The sequence below is a fragment of the Manihot esculenta genome, chromosome 10, assembly GCF_001659605.2.
Source record: "Manihot esculenta cultivar AM560-2 chromosome 10, M.esculenta_v8, whole genome shotgun sequence".
Lineage (NCBI taxonomy): Eukaryota > Viridiplantae > Streptophyta > Magnoliopsida > Malpighiales > Euphorbiaceae > Manihot > Manihot esculenta.
Window position 1 is genome coordinate 29866716 of NC_035170.2, and position 19306 is coordinate 29886021.

Sequence of the window (19306 nt, forward strand, 5' to 3'; positions counted from 1 at the left end):
CGATTGATCCGTTAATTATTTTAAAATTTAAAGATCAAAATATAATTTATATAATATAAAATTTCCACCTAAATTAAAAAAATTTTTAGTATTTATAAGGTATTTTAAATATCTAAAATATTTATTTTTTATTTGACCAATTAATTAATAAAATTATGAATGAAATGATATTCGAATAAAATTATTAAATAGAGATTTAAATGTTTGATTTTTAAAAAATAAAAATCGATCCATTAATTATTTTAAAATTTAAAGATTAAAATATAATTTACTCTTTGTTATATAATATATATAATAGGATTGGTGATAAAATATTTTATTTTATTTTATATATATACATTTTTATTATAAAAAAGAAAAAAATATTATAACTAATATAATTATTTGTATAATATTAATATTTATTTTATAAGTATAAATAATTTATTAATATATATTAAAATTTATATTTATATAGAAATTTTATAATTGATAAATACTAAAAAGATGATATAATCAAAATAAAATATAAAATTTTATCAGCTGATGATAAAAAATTTAAAATTACAGTTGATAGAAAAAAAAAATTAATAGAGTATCTATCAGCTATCAGGGAATTTTCTAAGGAGTTAATTAAACATTTAAATTAATTATATTGAAAAAAATAGTAAAGTGAACACCTTTTAAGGTATATTAATAAGAATTTCTTTTTATTTTAATAATATATTTTAAATTTCAAACAGTAAACACCGATAGTAAAAAAACATATCACTTATCATTGAAATTGAAAAAAATTAGCTCAAAAAATCTTAATAATGGTATAATTTTTTTAAAAAATTAAGCGAGTCCGTTTCAATGATAAAAATTATATTAGAGCTGATATTTAATAACTATCAATCGTATTCAATTACTAAACCAAACACCCCTTTATTTCTTTAATTTAATTAATTAATTTTTAATAAATTTATTAATTTTTAATATTTTAAAAAGTTTATTAATTAATTTTTTTTATTAATTTTAAAGGTTAAATATTATAAAAAAAATGTAAAACACCACTGATATAAAAGAATAATTAATAGAGTATTTTATAAATTTAAAAGATTTAATTAATAATTTTTTTTAAATTATAAAAATTAAATAATAAAATATTTAATGGGTAAAATTAATTAATAAATATTTTAAAATATCAAGAAAATTGTGATATATTTTTTAAATTCAAATAACAAACTATTATATATAGATTGATAACTTCATTGATTAGTGGAATATGAAGCACCTATTTATTTCTGATGACTCCATCATCTATACTAAAGAGGATATGGATCAAGCTAAGGCATATTCGAAATATCCTACATGCATATGTGAAGACTAGTGGTCAAACCATTAACTTTGCCAAATCTTCTTTATTCTTCAGCCCTAATATTCCAACACAGGTTAAGGGAGATATTGCATCATGTAGGCCTACCAACAGCTATCACTACATCTAAATCTCAATCATTTGCAAAAATTAGAGATCAAATCTAGAGAAAGGTTACCAATTGGAAAGGAAAGATGTTGTCACAAGGAGGTAGAGAAGTTTTAATTAAATTAGTAGCCTTAGCAATCCCAACTTATGCAATGAGTCGCTTTCGGCTGCATTCATCTTTTTGTCAATTAGTCAATAGCTTGTTAGCAAGGTTTTTATAGGGTAAAAAAGAAAATGAAAGGAAATCCACGAGATTTCATGGGTAAAAATGTGCAAACCAAATGCAGATATTTCTCATACTCAGATTTTATGCAAGCTATACAAGGTTCTAGACTATCTTGGACATGGCAAAGTATATTGTGGAGTCAACAAGTCCTAGAAAAAGGGATCCGGTGGAATGTCATTGATGGAAACTCTATTTTATGCAAGTAGGAAAATTGGATCCAAAAACCTTCCCTCAAATCTCTATAGTGAAGCAAGATTTGAAGCTATCAATACATTAGGTGTCCTAATTGTTAGACACTGCTTCTCACTCTTGGGACATCCAAAAATTGAAAGGAGTTTTTGAAGATGTTGAAATCAAAAACATTATGGCAATTCTGATCAATCCGTTTAGAGGAGAGGATGAATGTGTTTAGCACTTCTCGAAATTAGGAGAATATTTAGTCAAATCCGGATATCGAGTAGCTTATGATTTAAAGGACAGGCTTCTAGCTCAGAACAAATCACAGTGGATTAACACTGTCCAAATGATGATATTTAGACTTGGCAAGAGCTATGGAAGCTAAAACTCCCTCCAAAGCTTTCAGTTTTCATGTGGAAGTTCCTTCATGACCATCTACCAACAAGTGAGAGGCTGTACAGCCTAGGAATCTCTTCGTGCTCTAATTGTAAGCTTTATGGTATGACAGAATCATCAGGCTATATTTTCTTCCAATGTCCTCGAGCAGTACAAGTTTGATTGATCTCGCCTTTAATGTTGAGGGTAGTAAGTTTGAACAGCAAATCACCAAAAGAATATTGTAATGAAATTAAGTCATTCCTACGGAGCAATGACCACGATGCCAAGTGGGAGAGAATGATAGTCTTTCTATTGCGACAGTTATGGAAAGGGCAAAATGAATACAATTTTTAAGGATATCAACATTCAAGTAAATCATTCAATAAGTGCAGCGTTGAGATATTTGAATGAGTTGTTGTGTAGTATGCCAAATGTGTAATACCCGGCTAGACTCCGGTATCAGAATTCCTACCGTCCGGTGGAATTTCGGATGTCAGAAACCTCTAGAAGGGTAAAAGCATGTTTTCATAAATATTTTAATGTATTTTATGGTTTTAAGCAAAAAGAAAATTGAGTTTTTAATGAAAAGGACCAAGGAGACATTTCCAGGTTCGGCCGCCGAACATTGGATGGTTTAGGGGGGCAAGTTAGGCTTCCGAAAGTTTCAAAGGTTCGGCCGCCGAACCTCATGTTCGGCCGCCGAACTTGCATGAGATTTGGAGGCACTTTAGGCTGCCGAAAGGTGGTCTGGCAGCCCCTATATAAGAGCTCCATGGCCGAAACGGGCGAGTTTTCTCCCCATTTTCGGCCACGGTGAGTTCATACTCTTCTATGGTTGTTTTTTATGTTTTTCCTTCCGATCTTTCATGTTTTAACAAGCTTTATGTTGATTTGAAGAGATTTGAACAAAAAGAGCAAGTTTTGGAAACTTGGAGACCAAAGAGCGGATCTCTCCCATCTCCGAGTTGGATCGTCACTCCTCTCGTTTTACAAGAGGTAAGAGCATATCCATAGTTCCTTTCATGTTTTAAGTGAGTTTTATGAGGTTTTATGGGGTAGAAATGCATGTATAGGTTTATGTTAAGTTTTTGGTTTATATTGAATATATGAGCAATGTATGTTGGTTATGCATGTTTGATGTGTTGTAGTTGGGGTTTAGGATAGTTTGAAGCCCCTAGGAGCTTGTATGCTTGAGTATGCATGTTGTAGAATAAGAAAATGCATGATTGAATGAGTTGGGAGGCATTTATGCATGTTGAGCTGAGTTTCTGCCCTTTGGGAAGAACTCAGGTTCGGCAGCCGAAGGCTCTTTCGGCCGCCGAACCTGCCTGTGGTAGCATGTATCGGCTGCCGAACCCTGCTCCCGAAAGTGGACTTTCGGCTCTGGAAGGGAGTTTCGGCCGCCGAAAGTGCCGTCGAACATGCATGAGTCTCGTCTCTGGAGGGAACCTTCGGTCGCCGAAAGTGCCGCCGAAGGTGCATGACTTTCGGCTCTGGAGGGCCTTTCGGTCGCCGAAAGTGCCGCCGAAGGTGCATGACTTTCGGCTCTGGAGGGCCTTTCGGTCGCCGAACCTGCTGCCGAAAGTGCCCTGTTCAGCCCTCCTTTGCCTGATTTCTATGATGGTTTCAAGGTATTTTAGGGGGTTTTTGGGGAGTATCTTAGAGTCATGTTTATGTATGTTAGGTCCCTCATTTGAGTCCACCTGTGTAGGTTCGGACCCGAGGAACCGAGGACCCCAGCAGTGAGTTCAGCTGCTTCAGTGTCTGGTCCGAGCTAGTCAGAGGTGAGTGGAATGACTCTATATGTTTTGAAGTAAATAAATCAGTTTTTAAGCATGTTCATGCATCACGAATGCCATGAGATATATTAGGTTGTTGCATTAGAATTCACGAATATGTTGCATTGCATAATATGATGATGATGTGGATGGGTATTGGATGATCCTTTAGTCCTCGTATGATATGTTATGATGTGATGTGGTATGGTATGGAAGTCCAGGTCGAGGCCCATTCTACGCTCCTGGCACTATGTTAAGAGAAAGACCAGGTCGAGGCCCATTCTACGCCCCTGGCACTATTGGATATGTTGAGGACTACTGGTGACAAAACCATCCTTGATGTGATTAGCTGTGATGTGATGCATTCCATGATATCATATGTTTTAAATATAATGTTTTACTATTCTGCTCACTGGGCTCTAGTAGCTCACCCCACTCCCTTAACCTCAGGTTTGCAGGTACGGGATAGACTAGGAGTGTAATACCCGGCTCGAGTCCGGCATCGGAGTTCCTGTAGTCCGGTGGAATCTCGGGTGTCGGAACCCTCGAGAAGGGTAATACATATGTGGTCTAAGGTATTTTCACTTGTTTTCATGTTTTGAAGTGTTCAAAGCATTGAGTTTTGAAAGAAAAGCAACAAGGGAGAAATGCAAAGGTTCGGCCGCCGAAGGTCACTTTCGGCCGCCGAACATTGCATGGTTTCGGCTTCACGTTCGGCTGCCGAAGGTGGTCTGGCCAGCCACCTATAAAAGGGCCAAGGGTCGGTGGAAGGAGGTTATTTCTCCTCCACTTGCAGCCATAGGTGAGTTCCAGCCTCTCCCACGTTGACTTTCATGTTTTCCATGATTTTCATCAAATCTTTCAAGAGTTTTAAGAGTTTTGGTGACTTTTGAAGGTTTTGAGCAAAAGAACCAAGTTTTGAAGCTTGGAGCTTTGGAAGAGCTTTTCTTCATATCTCCACGTTAGGATCCTTCATCCTCAAGTTGTTTAAGAGGTAAGTGAAGATCCTGAGCTTCTTTGATGATTTTGAAAGGTTTTATGAAGTTTGTATGGGTAGTATGCATGTTTAGGTTTAGGTGAGGTTTTTGGTGATTTGTGGTGTTCAAGTATGTTTAAGTGTTATGTGCTATGTTTGTTTGGGGTTTTAGGGTAGTTTTAGACCCCTTTGTGCATATATATGTGTATATGCTAGTTGGGAGTAGTTGCTATGCATGTTTGTAGGTTTTTGGGCAAAGTTTGCATGAAACAGAGCAGGGTTCTGCCCTTCGGGCAAAACCAGGTTCGGCCGCCGAAGGAAGGTTCGGCCGCCGAAGGAAGGTTCGGCCGCCGAAGGAAGGTTCGGCCGCCGAACCCCTTGTGGAGGCAGTTTCGGCTGCCAAAGGTTGCCCCCGAAAGCTAGGCTTTCGGTTTAGAAAGGGACTTTCGGCCGCCGAAAGAGGGAGTTCGGCCGCCGAAAGTGTGTGAGTTTCGTCTCTGGACGAGACCTTCGGCCGCCGAAGGTGCCGCCGAACATGCATGAGTTTCGTCTCTGGAGTGGGGTTTCGGCCGTCTAACCTGCCGCCGAAAGTGCCCTGTCCAGCTTTCTTTTGCATGTTTTATGTGATGGTTTTAGGATCGTTTAGAGGGGTGTTGGGGAGTTTTTTAGAGATGTTCTTGAGTGAGTTTGGTCCCTCATTGGAGTCCACCTGTGTAGGTACGGACCAGAGGAATCAGGGAAGTCAGCAGTGAGTCCAGTGTCAGAACCTGCAGAGTCAGTTCAGAGATAACTAAAGGTGAGTGGAACTTAACTTAATGTTTTAATATGAGAACTGAATCTTTTATTATGCTTCATGCATCATGACTATGCTATAGGGTGAGTGCATTAGTGTACACGAATATGACGCATTGCATCTATCCTTGTACTTGGCATGGCTCCTTGTACATTGCTTATGTGAGACGGCACGGACTTCGTGAGGATGCATTAGCCCTCAGAGGAAAGACCTGGAACAGCCCTACGGGGACCAGGCACAAAGACCTGGAACAGCCCTACGGGGACCAGGCACATGGTACTCCGGTACCCCAGATGAGATAGAGGGAGTTTTGATCCGTCCGGCCGAGGTGATGTGATTACTTGTGATGTGATGCATTTCATGCGAGCATGTTTTATCACCTGTGATTTTATTACTATTCTACTCACTGGGCTATTGTAGCTCATCCCTCTCCCCTAACTCCAGTTGTGCAGGTTCAGAGGTCAGAGAGAAGTCCGCAGGGTACAGGAAGAGTGCATAGTATTGTAATAGCTAGTGTGGACATGTACATGTAAAGAAATAAGGGTTATGTATAGTGTATAGAATGGTGCTTGACTATAAGAGTTGTAATCCCTTGTTCTTTTCACATGATCAGTTTATGTTTACATATATGTGTTGTATATATGGAAGAACCAGGCTTAACATAGATGAGTTGAGTCGCCTTGAGCATAGAGGAGAGCTCTGGCTGGCGTTTTGTAGTACAGTGACAATATGTGCATAGGTTAAGCCTTGGTATGAGAAAAGTGTTCATGTTTACAGAAAATGTGTGATCATGTATGGGATTTCACAGGTACACATAGTTCATAGCAGGCTTACTACGGGTCCTGGTGACCTTAAGTCGATCTGGATCCTAGTGCCGGTAGCAGTTCGGTTTCCGGGCTGTTACAGATTGGTATCAGAGCCCTAGGTTCACATGGTCGGACCTATAGAGAGAGAGTTGGGCTCATAGAGAGGTTTAGCAGGTCAAGCATCATAGGAAAACATGTCCACGAGGATAGGATGTTAGTCCTGTCTATATGCTGATGTGCAATGCCATGATTTATGCATGTGCATTTTTTTGATGTGTTGCTTATGTGTTATGTGATTTGTTGTTTTTCCAGCGAGTGAAGATGCGAGGAACTCGTCGATCCGCGAGTTTGACTGGAGTCCCACCTGTAAGTGAGGGTACAGCTGCTCGTCCACCTGCCTTGCCAAGGGTAAGATCTCACAGGTCAAGCAGGGAAGGAACGTCCCGAGACCCTAGAAGGTCTTCTGACGAGAGCAGGAGAGGAGTAAGCAGAGGGGGAAGGTCAGTAGAAGAAAGAGGTGTGATGGAGGAGGATCAGAGTAGAGATGTAAGCATGGGTGTAGGAAGGTCAGAAGAAGGTATGGGGGAGTCCTAGGGAGGCGCACAGGCCTCGGGGTTTGGCTATCCACCCTTTCCTCAGGGCCCAGAGTATCCGATGGGAGGCACGTCGGATTACTCCAGCTTTGCCCCATATCCACCCTACATGCCATATATGCCCTATCCTTCCTTCTATCCACCTTATCACATGTATCCACCCCCACCTGTTCATCCAAGTCCAGTACAGCCTGAAGTGAGGGAACCAGTTCCTCCACCACCACCTCCTGAACCAGTAGCCCCTGTTGTGGAAGCACAGCAACCCAGTTCTTCAGGGGGAAGTAAGGTGAAGATGACCGAGTACTTAAAGTTGGATGCTCCTAAATTCAATACAGGAGATGATCCCTTTGAGTATCTCAGTGCAGTCAGAATGATAACAAGTGAGTTGGGAGCAGATGATGGTAGAGCCATTGAGATGGCAGGGTTCACTTTAAAGTGCAAGAAAGCTAGAGAATGGTTCAAGAACTATGTGGACCTGAGACTTGAGAGTATGACATGGGAAGAGTTCGCCAACGAATTTGCTGGATGGGCTTTTCCTGACAGTTCCAGGGAACTAAAGGTGGTGGAGTTTGAGCAGTTGAGACAGACGGAGGAGATGAGCGTTGAGGAATATACAGATAAGTTCCTGGAATTGTTGCCATATGTCGGTCAGGCATATGATACAGATCAGAAGAAGGCAAAGAGATATGCCACAAGGCTTCATCCCAGGTATTTCTCTTTGATTCTTCATGCGGAGAAGGAAAGTTTCCACTCTATTGTGGATGCTGCTAGAAAGATGGAGGCCAGTGCCATAAGTCAGGGAGTAGTCAAGCAAGCAAAGGCACAGGCTTCTGGTAAGGCAAGTGCGAGTAAGAAGAGATGGGAGAAATTCAGAGGAAAGAGAGGCAAGTTCTGGAACAGGCTTAAGTCGGGTCTGGGAATGAGTAGTGGCTCCAGTTCTGGCGCAGATTTTCCAGTGTGCAAGAGGTGTGGCAAACAGCATAGAGGAGCTTGTCAGTTGGGATCCACCGCCTACTATAGATGTGGGCAGGAGGGACATTATGCACAAGAATGTCCTCAGGCGACTTTGGTTGCACCATCCCAGCAGATGAGTGCGGGTAGTGTAGTACAGCCAGTAGCTTCAGCCATACCACCAAGCAGTGGCAGAGGAAGAGGAAGAGGGGCAGCCTCTTCATCAGGGATGGGTTCCCGAGGTGCAGGTCCGTCAGCCCCAGCACGGATTTTCACCCTAACTCAGCAGGAGGCAGACACTTCGAACACGGTGGTGTCAGGTAATCTCATCATTGGGTGTTCAGAGGTGTATGCTTTAATGGACCCCGGTGCTTCTCACTCTTTCATTTCTTCTAGAGCTGCAGAGAGGTTGGGTCTGATGGTGTCTGAGTTAGAGTGTCCTCTATGGGTCAGTGGACCCAAATGTGATCCATCTTTGGCAGAGTCCGTCTGTCGGTTCAGTCCAGTGTGCATAGAGGGTAGATACCTTCCAGCTGACCTGGTGGTTCTAGAGTTGACAGATTTTGATGTCATTCTAGGGATGGACTGGTTATCTACGTATGATGCTACCCTGAACTGTAGAGACAAGGTAGTCAGTGTCAGAGACCAGGATGGGTCAGAGTGTGTCTTCAGAGACAGGAGAGGGACACCTAGGGGTTTGATATCAGCCCTCCAGGCTCGTAGGAATTTAAGGAAGGGGTGTCAGGGGTTCCTAGCTTATGTGAGAGAGCTAGACAGGCAGGTTAAGGAACCATCCTCAGTACCAGTTGTTCGAGACTTCCCAGATGTGTTTCCTGAAGAGCTTCCAGGACTACCACCGGATAGGGAAATAGAGTTCGAGATTGAGTTGATGCCCAGTGCCAGACCGATCTCTATTCCTCCCTACAGGATGGCACCAGCAGAGTTGAGAGAGTTGAAAGAGCAGTTACAGGATTTGGTAGTTAAGGGTTTCATTCGCCCGAGTACCTCACCCTGGGGTGCTCCAGTATTATTTGTCAGAAAGAAGGATGGACCTCTTAGACTTTGTGTCGATTACAGACAGTTGAACAAAGTCACTATCAAAAATAAGTATCCTTTACCCAGGATCGATGATCTATTCGACCAGCTGGCAGGAGCAGGTTGTTTTTCTAAAATAGATCTGAGATCCGGATACCACCAGTTGAAGATCAGGGAAGGAGATGTATCCAAGACTGCTTTCCGAACCAGATATGGGCATTATGAGTTCCTTGTGATGACGTTCGGGTTGACTAACGCCCCTGCAGCATTCATGGATCTCATGAATAGGGTTTTCAGGGAGTACTTGGATTGTTTTGTGATCGTCTTTATTGATGATATCTTGGTGTACTCCAGGAATGCAGAGGAGCATGCCCAGCATCTGCGTCTAGTACTTCAAACCTTGAGAGAGCATGGCTTGTATGCCAAGTTCTCCAAGTGCGAGTTCTGGCTAAGGAGCATTTCCTTTTTGGGACATGTTGTATCAGAGGAAGGTATAGCAGTAGATCCCAAAAAGGTAGAGGCAGTAGCCAACTGGCCTACACCCACTACAGTGACTAAGATCAAGAGTTTTCTGGGTTTGGCAGGCTACTATCGGAGGTTTGTTCAGGACTTCTCGAAGATAGCTGCTCCTATGACCAGACTGACCAGAAAGAATCAGAAGTTTGTGTGGTCAGAGGAATGCGAGGAGAGTTTTGCAGAGTTGAAGAGACGGTTGACTTCAGCACCGGTGTTAACTCTGCCGATCAGTGAGGAAGATTTCACAGTGTTCTGTGATGCATCCCGAGTGGGATTAGGTTGTGTGTTAATGCAGAATGATAGAGTGATAGCTTATGCTTCTAGACAGCTGAACTACCCGACACACGATCTTGAGATGGCAGCTGTTATCTTTGCACTTAAGATGTGGAGGCATTACCTCTATGGGGTAAAGTGTGAGATCTATACGGATCATAAGAGCCTACAGCACATCTTAAGTCAGAGAGAGTTAAACTTGAGGCAGAGACGGTGGGTAGAATTACTCAGTGATTACGATTGTAAGATCCAGTATCATCCGGGCAAGGCTAATGTTGTCGCTGATGCCTTAAGCCGAAAGTCACTTGGCAGTTTATCCCACATTGCAGTAGAGAGAAGACCGGTGGTGAAGGATTTCTACAAGCTCGTGGAAGAAGGGTTACAGTTGCAGTTATCTGGTACAGGTGCTTTGATCGCACAGATGAAAGTGACACCAGTGTTTCTCGAGCAAGTGCCTCTGAAACAGCACGTGATCAAGCACAATTTAGCCACATTTTTATTATCTCTTTTATTGCTTATTTACACATTTTCTAGCTTAATTTATGGTTTTTATCTTGTTTTTACAGAAAAGGAAGAATCTGGAAAATGGGAGAAAAAGTGCAGAAAATTTGCAAAAGGATGATTTGCCCAGTGATTTGCCCAAAAATCTGCTCCAATCACTGCCCAGATCAAGCTAAAACAGATACCCAGAGGCAACAGACAGCAGTGACATGGGCAAGCGATTTGACCAAGACAATCGAGAATCACTGACCAAATCACTCGCAGAGGCATAGAGGACTGACTCACAGAGAAGCGATTTGCCCAGTGATTTGCCCAAGAAACTGGTCAAATCGCCGGGCAAATCACTTTGATAGCAGAAAATTACAGCAGAGCGGGAAAATGGATAGCAAACAGAAATCCGAATTTTCAGAAGTCCAAATCCAATCCAATCACTACCAACACTTATCCAAGAGCCACGAAAGAACTTCTCATCCAAGGAAATCCAATTGCAATCAAATTCAACATCAAAAGAGGAGTCCAACATCAAATCAAAAAGGGATTTCAAAACCCTAGACAATTCTTCAGCTATAAAAGGGTAGTCTCAAAACCAGCAAAGGCATCATCGAGATAGCAATTCAGCATACTCTCCCCTTCGCCAGAAGCTCTGCAACTGTTCCCTTTTCTCTTCTTTTAATCTTTTTGTGTATTTTAGTCACCATGAGTGGCTAAATTCATTATTTTCTAGTTGAAGTTGAGAATATTCAGATTTGTGATGAATTGGGAGGTTTAATACTCCATTGTTGAACTCTTGTTTGTTTCAATATTTATGCAAACTGATCTTTTCCATAATTATTACTTTGCTTTTAGAATCAATAAGGGCCCATTGCTTTTAAATTGCTTAAGTAATATTGTTTGAATGATTTAGGTCCGTAATTGCTTAGGTTGTTCAAATACACATTTAATCAAGTTGCATAATCTAAACTTGACCACGCGGTTGGCAAGGATAGAATTGGGTTTTTCTAAGTCTTAATGCAATCAACAGTTGTTCGATGCTACAATGTCCCAAGGACGTTCCTTGGCAACTTGTTGATTAGTGTTTGATTAGCGAACGTTTCCTAATCAAACTAGAACTAAGGAAGAATTTGGATTGTGAGAAGCGTCTTCCACAACCAAAACTGATTTATTGAAATCAAATAGGAGTCTTTAATAATCAATGATCAATTCTGAACAAACTGAATTAGACTCACACTTCAGCTAGAATCTCTTTCTCATTGAAATTCTCATCTATTTAAATTATTGCTTTCTTTTGCTATTTAATTTTAATCATCAAATCAAACCCCCATCTTTTAATTATTTATTATTTACTCATCTTGGTTATTATTAGGAAGATCTTTAGTGTCAATTCCCTGTGGTTCGACCCTATTGCCACTATCTACAAGTTTATTGTTGATTGTTTAATAGGTTTATTTTTGACGGCTTCGACAACCGCCTATCAAAAATTGGCGCCGTTGCCGGGGAACTGATTTAAACTAACGTATTTTCCCTTTATGACCAGGTCTGGCCGTAAAGACACTCTTCTTTACGACCCAGAGATTGAAAAGACTGCCAAGAGCTTAAGGAAGCAAGCAAATTTGAGGAACCAAGCCTCAAGACCATCTTCATCAACAACTCCACCTCACAGACCACCTACTGCCCCTGCTGAAGAAATTTCTGCACCAGCAGAAACTTCCACCACCGCACCAGCTACCATTGAGTTTGCACCAGAAACTGAATTTCTGGATATGGCAGAAAATCCAGCTATGGCAGCACCACCTGCTGCACCTGTAGAAGCTGAAAATCAAGCTAGAAACTTGCTTGTACAAGTACCCCAGCCACGGGAAAGAACTCTCGGAGAGCTAGATGAACCAGAAGGAGACCAAGCACCCTTGTGCATTGAGTATCCCCCATTGACAGCACCTTTTGAGCTTAAGACAGGTCTGATCCATCTCCTTCCCAAATTCAGAGGCTTAGAAAATGAAGATCCTCACAAGCATTTGAAGGCATTCCATGTGGTGTGTTCCACCTTGAGACCCCAAGGTATTCCAGAAGAGGATATCAAACTTAGAGCCTTCCCTTTTTCCCTTGACGACTATGCCAAGGATTGGCTATTTTACTTGCCACCCGGATCCATCACATCATGGACTGATATGGTGAGAGCATTCTTGAGAAAATTCTTCCCAACCTCAAAAGCCATAGGCATCCGTCGAGAAATAAGTGGCATAAGGCAAAAGCACTCTGAAGACTTGTATGAATACTGGGAAAGGTTCAAAAGGCTGTGCACAAGCTGCCCTCAACATGATATTTCTGACAAATCTCTCATTCATTACTTCTATGGAGGTTTGCTACCCTCAGAAAGAAAATTTATTGACGCAGCCTGTGGAGGATCAATTGAGAAAAAATCAGCTCGAGAGATGAGAGACTTAATTTCCACCATGGCTGCAGCTTCTCAACAATTTGGAGACCAAGAGCTGCCAACAAGGAATGTAAATGAGGTGAGTAACTCCATTTTATCATCCCAACTTTCTGAACTCACCAATGCTGTCCGAAGCCTTGTTGTGAGTCAAACCCAACAAGTCCAGCAGATTCAGCAGCCCAAGCCATGTGGAATATGTGCCAACAACCACCCTACTGATCTATGTCCTTCCCTTCAAGAGGAGGACCAGCAAGTCAATGCTATTGGAGGCTTTAATGGGCAAAGAAGGTATGATCCCTATGCAAATACTTATAATCCAGGTTGGAGGGACCATCCAAATTTCAGTTATGCAAGGGGACAGCAATATCCAAGCCACCAGCAAAGAAACCAAGCACAAGCTGCACCTCAGAATTCTAATGCATCTCTTGAAGAGATTGTGAAAAATTTGGCAAATACTGTGCAGAATCTTGAGAAACAAATGGGGCAAATGGCTTCATCCTTAAAAAAAATTGAATCACAAGGAAAGCTACCTTCCCAAACTGAGATAAATCCAAGGCAAAATGCTAGTGCCATCACATTGAGGAGTGGAAAGGAGTTGCAAGACAATAGGGCTGAAAAAGTGCAAAAACAGGGCATGGAAGAAATTCTGCCAGAAAGTAATCAGGGCAGTGATTTGCCCAGTTTGCTTGTAGAAACTGACCCGATCGCTGGGCAAACTAAGCTGTCCAGCAGTGATTTGCCCAATTCTCCAGAGAAGGCAGAAAGTGATTTGCCCAAATCAACAGACCAGGCAGAATCAAGTCAAAGGCAGAAACAGCAACCTATGGAGAAATTCAAGGTACCTCCTCCCTTCCCAAAGAGATTTGCAAGGTCCCAAAAGGAGAAAGAGGAAAAAGAGATATTGGAGACACTTCGCAAAGTGGAAATTAACATTCCCCTACTTGATGCTGTGAAGCAAATTCCAAGGTATGCCAAATTCCTCAAAGAGCTATGCACAAACCGAAGGAAACTTGCTGAACGTGAAAAGGTAAGTGTGGGGGAGTGTGTTTCAGCTGTCATCCAAAGAAAACTACCAGTCAAATGCAAGGATAGAGGAATGTTTGCGGTTTCATGCAAAATAGGCAATGTGGGAATAAAGAAGGCCATGTGTGACCTTGGAGCTTCAATAAATGTCATGCCTCTGTCTATTTTTAACTTGTTGAATGCAGGAACACTCAAGGGCACCAATATTGTGATCCAATTGGCTGACCGATCCATTGTCTACCCTAAAGGAGTGCTTGAAGATGTGTTGGTGCAAGTGGACCAATTAGTCTTTCCAGCAGATTTTTATGTTATTGACATGGAGGAAGACAAGAGCAACACCACCTCTGATATCCTACTTGGGAGACCATTCTTGAGTACAGCAAGAACAAAAATTGATGTGCATGATGGCACATTGACTATGGAGTTTGAAGGGGAAGTTATCAAATTTAATGTTTATGATGCCATGAAATTTCCCAATGATGTTTCTCATGTTTATGGACTTGATGTTATTGATAATTTAAGTCAAGAAGTTTTTGATTTTGATCAAGAAAACTTACTTTATGAAGATCTTTGCAGGAAAGGAAAAGTGGACAGCAACATCACTGAAGCAGAAAAAAACAGCAGATTGCTGTAACTTGCTGGATGTGGGTGATTTGCCCAGTGATTTGCCCAGAACACCAGAAAATCTGCCCAAATCACAGCTCAAATCGGACAGCAGGCAGACAGAAAACCAGCAGACAGAAAATGCACCAGAACTGAAACCCTTGCCTAACCACCTCAAATATGCCTACTTGGGAGCTGGAAATACACTTCCAGTAATCATCTCCAACCAGCTCAGCCAAGAAGAAGAGGAAAAGCTCCTGGATGTGTTGAGGAAACACAAGAAGGCAATTGGGTGGACATTGGAGGACATAAAGGGTATCTCACCATCAACATGCATGCATAGGATTCTCATGGAGGATGAATGCAAACCTGTTCGTGAGGCACAAAGAAGGCTGAATCCACCTATGATGGAGGTTGTAAAGAAGGAGATTGTGAAGCTCCTAGACATTGGGGTAATCTACCCCATTTCTGACAGTAAATGGGTGAGTCCCATCCATGTGGTACCAAAGAAGACCGGGATTACCATTGTCCCTAATTCTGAAGGAGAGCTAGTACCCACTCGTGTGCAAAATGGGTGGAGAGTTTGCATGGACTACAGGAAACTCAACACAGCCACAAGGAAGGATCACTTTCCCTTGCCCTTCATGGACCAAATGCTTGAGAGACTTGCTGGAAAAAGCCATTACTGCCTCCTTGATGGATATTCTGGATTTTATCAAATCCCCGTTGCACCAGAAGATCAAGAGAAGACCACTTTCACATGCCCATTTGGCACATTCGCATTTAGGAGGATGCCCTTCGGTCTTTGCAATGCACCAGCCACTTTCCAAAGGTGCATGATGAGCATTTTTTCTGATTATGTGGAGAAGATCATTGAAGTCTTCATGGATGACTTTACTGTGTATGGCAACTCATTTCATGAATGCCTAGCCAACTTGGAAAAGATACTTCAAAGGTGTTTGGAGACAAACTTGGTTCTCAACTATGAGAAGTGCCACTTTATGGTCAGCCATGGCTTAATCTTAGGCCATATTGTTTCAGCAAAAGGGATTGAGGTGGACAAAGCCAAAATCGACACCATTAAAAATCTGCCCTACCCAACCAGCATTAGGGAGATTCGATCATTCCTTGGACATGCTGGTTTTTACAGGAGGTTTATCAAGGATTTTTCTAAAATAACTCAGCCTCTTTGCAGATTGTTACAGCAGGATGTACCATTCAACTTTGATGACAGCTGCAAATCAGCCTTTGATTTGATCAAATCACTCCTAATTTCTGCCCCAGTCATCCAGCCACCTGATTGGACCATTCCATTTGAGATCATGTGTGATGCCAGCAACTTTGCTATAGGTGCAGTATTGGGACAGCGCATAGGTAACTCTCCTCATGTCATTCATTATGCCTCACGCACCCTAGATGCTGCACAATGCAATTATTCCACCACAGAAAAAGAGTTGCTGGCTGTTGTGTTTGCATTGGAGAAGTTTAGACCCTACCTACTTGGTACAAAGGTGATTATATACTCAGATCATGCTGCACTAAGGTATTTAATCAAGAAAAAAGAGTCCAAACCTAGGCTGGTGAGATGGATATTGCTGTTACAAGAGTTTGACTTGGAGATCCGTGACAAGAAAGGCAAGGAGAACCTTGTGGCTGATCACCTTAGCAGAATTCTGACCGAGATGGAGACATGCCCCATCAATGAGACCTTCCCTGATGAGCACCTCTTTGCTGTCCAAGAAGAGGAACCATGGTATGTTGATATTGTTAACTTCCTTGCCATAGGTGATTTGCCCACTGATTTGCCCAAACACATAAGAGACAAGATCAAGAAAGAGGCAAGGTATTATGTGTGGGATGAGCCTTACCTATGGAAGCATTGTGCAGACCAAGTCATAAGGAGATGCATCCCAAACCATGAGATCACATATGTCCTAACTTTCTGCCATTCTTACAGCTGTGGAGGTCACTTTGGGCCACGCAAGACAGCCTTGAAAGTCCTTGAAAGTGGATTATTTTGGCCTAACATATTTAGAGATGCTTATTTATTTTGTAGGTCATGTGCAAGATGCCAACAAACGGGAAACCTTGGCAAAAGAAGTGAAATGCCACAAGCACCCATTATGGTGTGTGAAATCTTTGACATATGGGGCATTGACTTCATGGGACCATTCCCACCTTCCTTTGGCAACACCTACATACTACTTGCTGTGGATTATGTGTCTAAGTGGATTGAGGCCAAAGCAACAAGAGCTGATGATGCAAAAACAGTGTGTGATTTTGTAAAATCCCACATTTTCTCAAGATTTGGACTGCCCAAAGCCATAATCAGTGACCGAGGCACCCATTTTTGCAACAAGGTAGTAGAAACTCTCCTCAAGAAGCACCATGTCATCCAAAGAACATCTACTGCCTATCATCCTCAAACAAATGGGCTGGCTGAAGTATCAAACAGGGAGATAAAGTCCATCTTGGAGAAAACGGTCTGCCCAAATCGAAAGGACTGGAGTACACGCCTCAATGATGCATTATGGGCATATAGAACAGCATATAAGACTCCAATTGGGATGTCTCCATATAGGCTGATTTATGGGAAAGCATGCCATCTACCTGTGGAACTTGAACATAAAGCCTATTGGGCTGTGAAGAGCTGTAATCTTGATGAAAAAGAAGCTGGAGTTAACAGAAAATTACAGATTCAAGAGCTTGAGGAGATTAGGCGTGATGCATATGAAGCTTCATGGGATTATAAAGCAAGGACCAAAGCTTTCCATGACAAGAACATCTCCAGAAAACACTTCCAGGTTGGTGATAAGGTTTTGCTCTTTGATTCCAGGTTCAAATTATTCCCTGGAAAGCTTCGGTCTAGGTGGATTGGGCCATTTTTGGTTGAGCATGTTTATCCACATGGAGCTGTTGACATACGGAGTCCACAAACAAGCAAAGTTTTCAAAGTTAATGGGCATCGTTTGAAGAGATTCTATGAAGGTTTTACTGTCCATGTTGTGGAGGAGGTTCCCTTGGATCCCCCTTCCCAAGACTGCTGAGCAAGACACTGAAGTCCAGCCCAAGACAGAAAACAGGGCGCTACTGGGAGGCAGCCCAGAGGCAGTGATTTGCCCAGTGATTTGCCCAATACTTGCCCAAATCGCTGGGCAAATTGACTGAATGTACCATAATCACAAGTGATCAGGGCAGTGATTTGCCCAATTGCCCAGATAATTTGACCAAGATCACCGGTCCAATCGCAAAATCAAGCACATCATCAGAAAAGGGCGTGAACAGTACCAGGCCAGCAACTGCAAAGGAGAAGCGGTCTGGCCAAGTGATTTGCCCACTGCTTACCCAAATCACTGGGCAAATCACCCTGTCATAAATCCAGAGGGCCAGCATTTAATGATCAGGGCAGATCACATTCCCTAATCACTTTAAGTAGTCTTTTCTTTTATTTTTAATCTTTACGCTAAACTACTGTTTATCTCTTCTTCTTCTTCAAGATTTCTCCTCTCCTCTCAGACCACCACTCACCCACCGGCAGACTCAAAGACCACCATGGTAAGAATCAAGATGAAGGCCACCGGCGGACCGTTCATGTGGAAGAAATTAGGGCTTCCGCGACCCGTCCCTTCCGACAGCGATGACGAGGCGCAAGATGCCCCTCCACCAGCCACCGCCAGCGCCGAAACACCACCGGCCACAAGCACAGGAACAGGACGCACCGATTCACCGGCCGTCCAGATATATCGCCGGCAAAAGAAACGGCCAAGAACGCCGCCATCCACATTAGCCCCGACGGCAGGCCCTGAGGGCAAAAAGTTCCCCGAAACCACCACTCCCACCGGCCACAGCCAGAAACGGCCAAGAACTCAGTCGCCACCGAGGTTCGAGCCAGAACCGGAACCTACCATCGCCAAAGACACTGATGCGCCAACTGATTCCACCAGCGATGTGCCCAACGCTGTGACCAACGCTGTGCCCAGCCATATGCCAAGCAATGTGCCTAGCGATGCGCCTACTGACTTCACCAGCGCTATGCCCAGCGATGCGCCCAGGGACTTACCAAGTGATGTGCCTAGCGATGTGCCCACAGACACACTCAGTGATATGCCCAGCAATTTGCCCAGCGATTTGCCCAGGCCAACACACCCAGATCACATCGTCAAAGCACTGACATTCAACAAAATTTCTGAACGCACCAGGCTGCTTAAAATTTCATCCTTACCATATCATCCAGGTAAGTATATCCATCATGCCACCCTTGGAGCACTAAAACTACATTCCCAGGTACGTTCTCTAATTTCTGCTATTGGCTGGGACACTTTCTTCCTCCTACGCATGCCATCCTTCCTGGAACTCACACAGGAGTTTTTCACCACATTTTATTTTGATAAACCTGCCATGCACAACATACACACACCTGGCACCATTGGATTTAGATTGTTGGGGAAGCGATTTCGCTTATCCCTGCAGGAGTTCGCCATAGCCATGGGCTGTGAATGCCCACAGTCAACCTGGGACTTCCCTGCTGAGTTTGATCAAAACTCTGCGTACTTGGAACTCAGTGATAATCCACCTGACTCATACTCACCCACTAGGTCCAAGGACCTATACCTCAGCAACCCCAGTCTGAAATACCTTCACAGATACCTGGCCTACACATTCTCTGGGAGGAAGGATGCCTCCAACATCCTGACCAGAACTGAGTTGTATTTCCTTTGGTGCATGCACAGGGGCAGGAAAATACATCTTGGATATTGGGTTGCCACCCAACTATCCAGCATTATACAATATAATAGGCCCTT

The 19306-nt window shown here is 42.6% G+C and overlaps 1 protein-coding gene across 1 annotated transcript; it reads left to right on the forward strand.

Moving 5' to 3' along the window:
* The first annotated feature begins 18056 nt into the window (after positions 1–18056).
* Positions 18057–19000, forward strand: LOC122724844 (cell surface glycoprotein 1-like). Its single transcript, XM_043960735.1, has 2 exons — positions 18057–18738; positions 18975–19000. The coding sequence occupies exons 1-2, from the start codon at positions 18057–18059 to the stop codon at positions 18998–19000; spliced, it is 708 nt and encodes a 235-aa protein (XP_043816670.1).
* Positions 19001–19306: the final 306 nt, after the last annotated feature.

Coding starts and splice junctions, on each gene's coding strand:
- LOC122724844 (XM_043960735.1), top strand. CDS start 18,057: ATGGTAAGAATCAAGATGAAGGCCACCGGCGGACCGTTCATGTGGAAG. Junction 18,739..18,974: donor ATCCTTACCATATCATCCAG/GTAAGTATATCC, acceptor TTATCCCTGCAG/GAGTTCGCCATAGCCATGGG.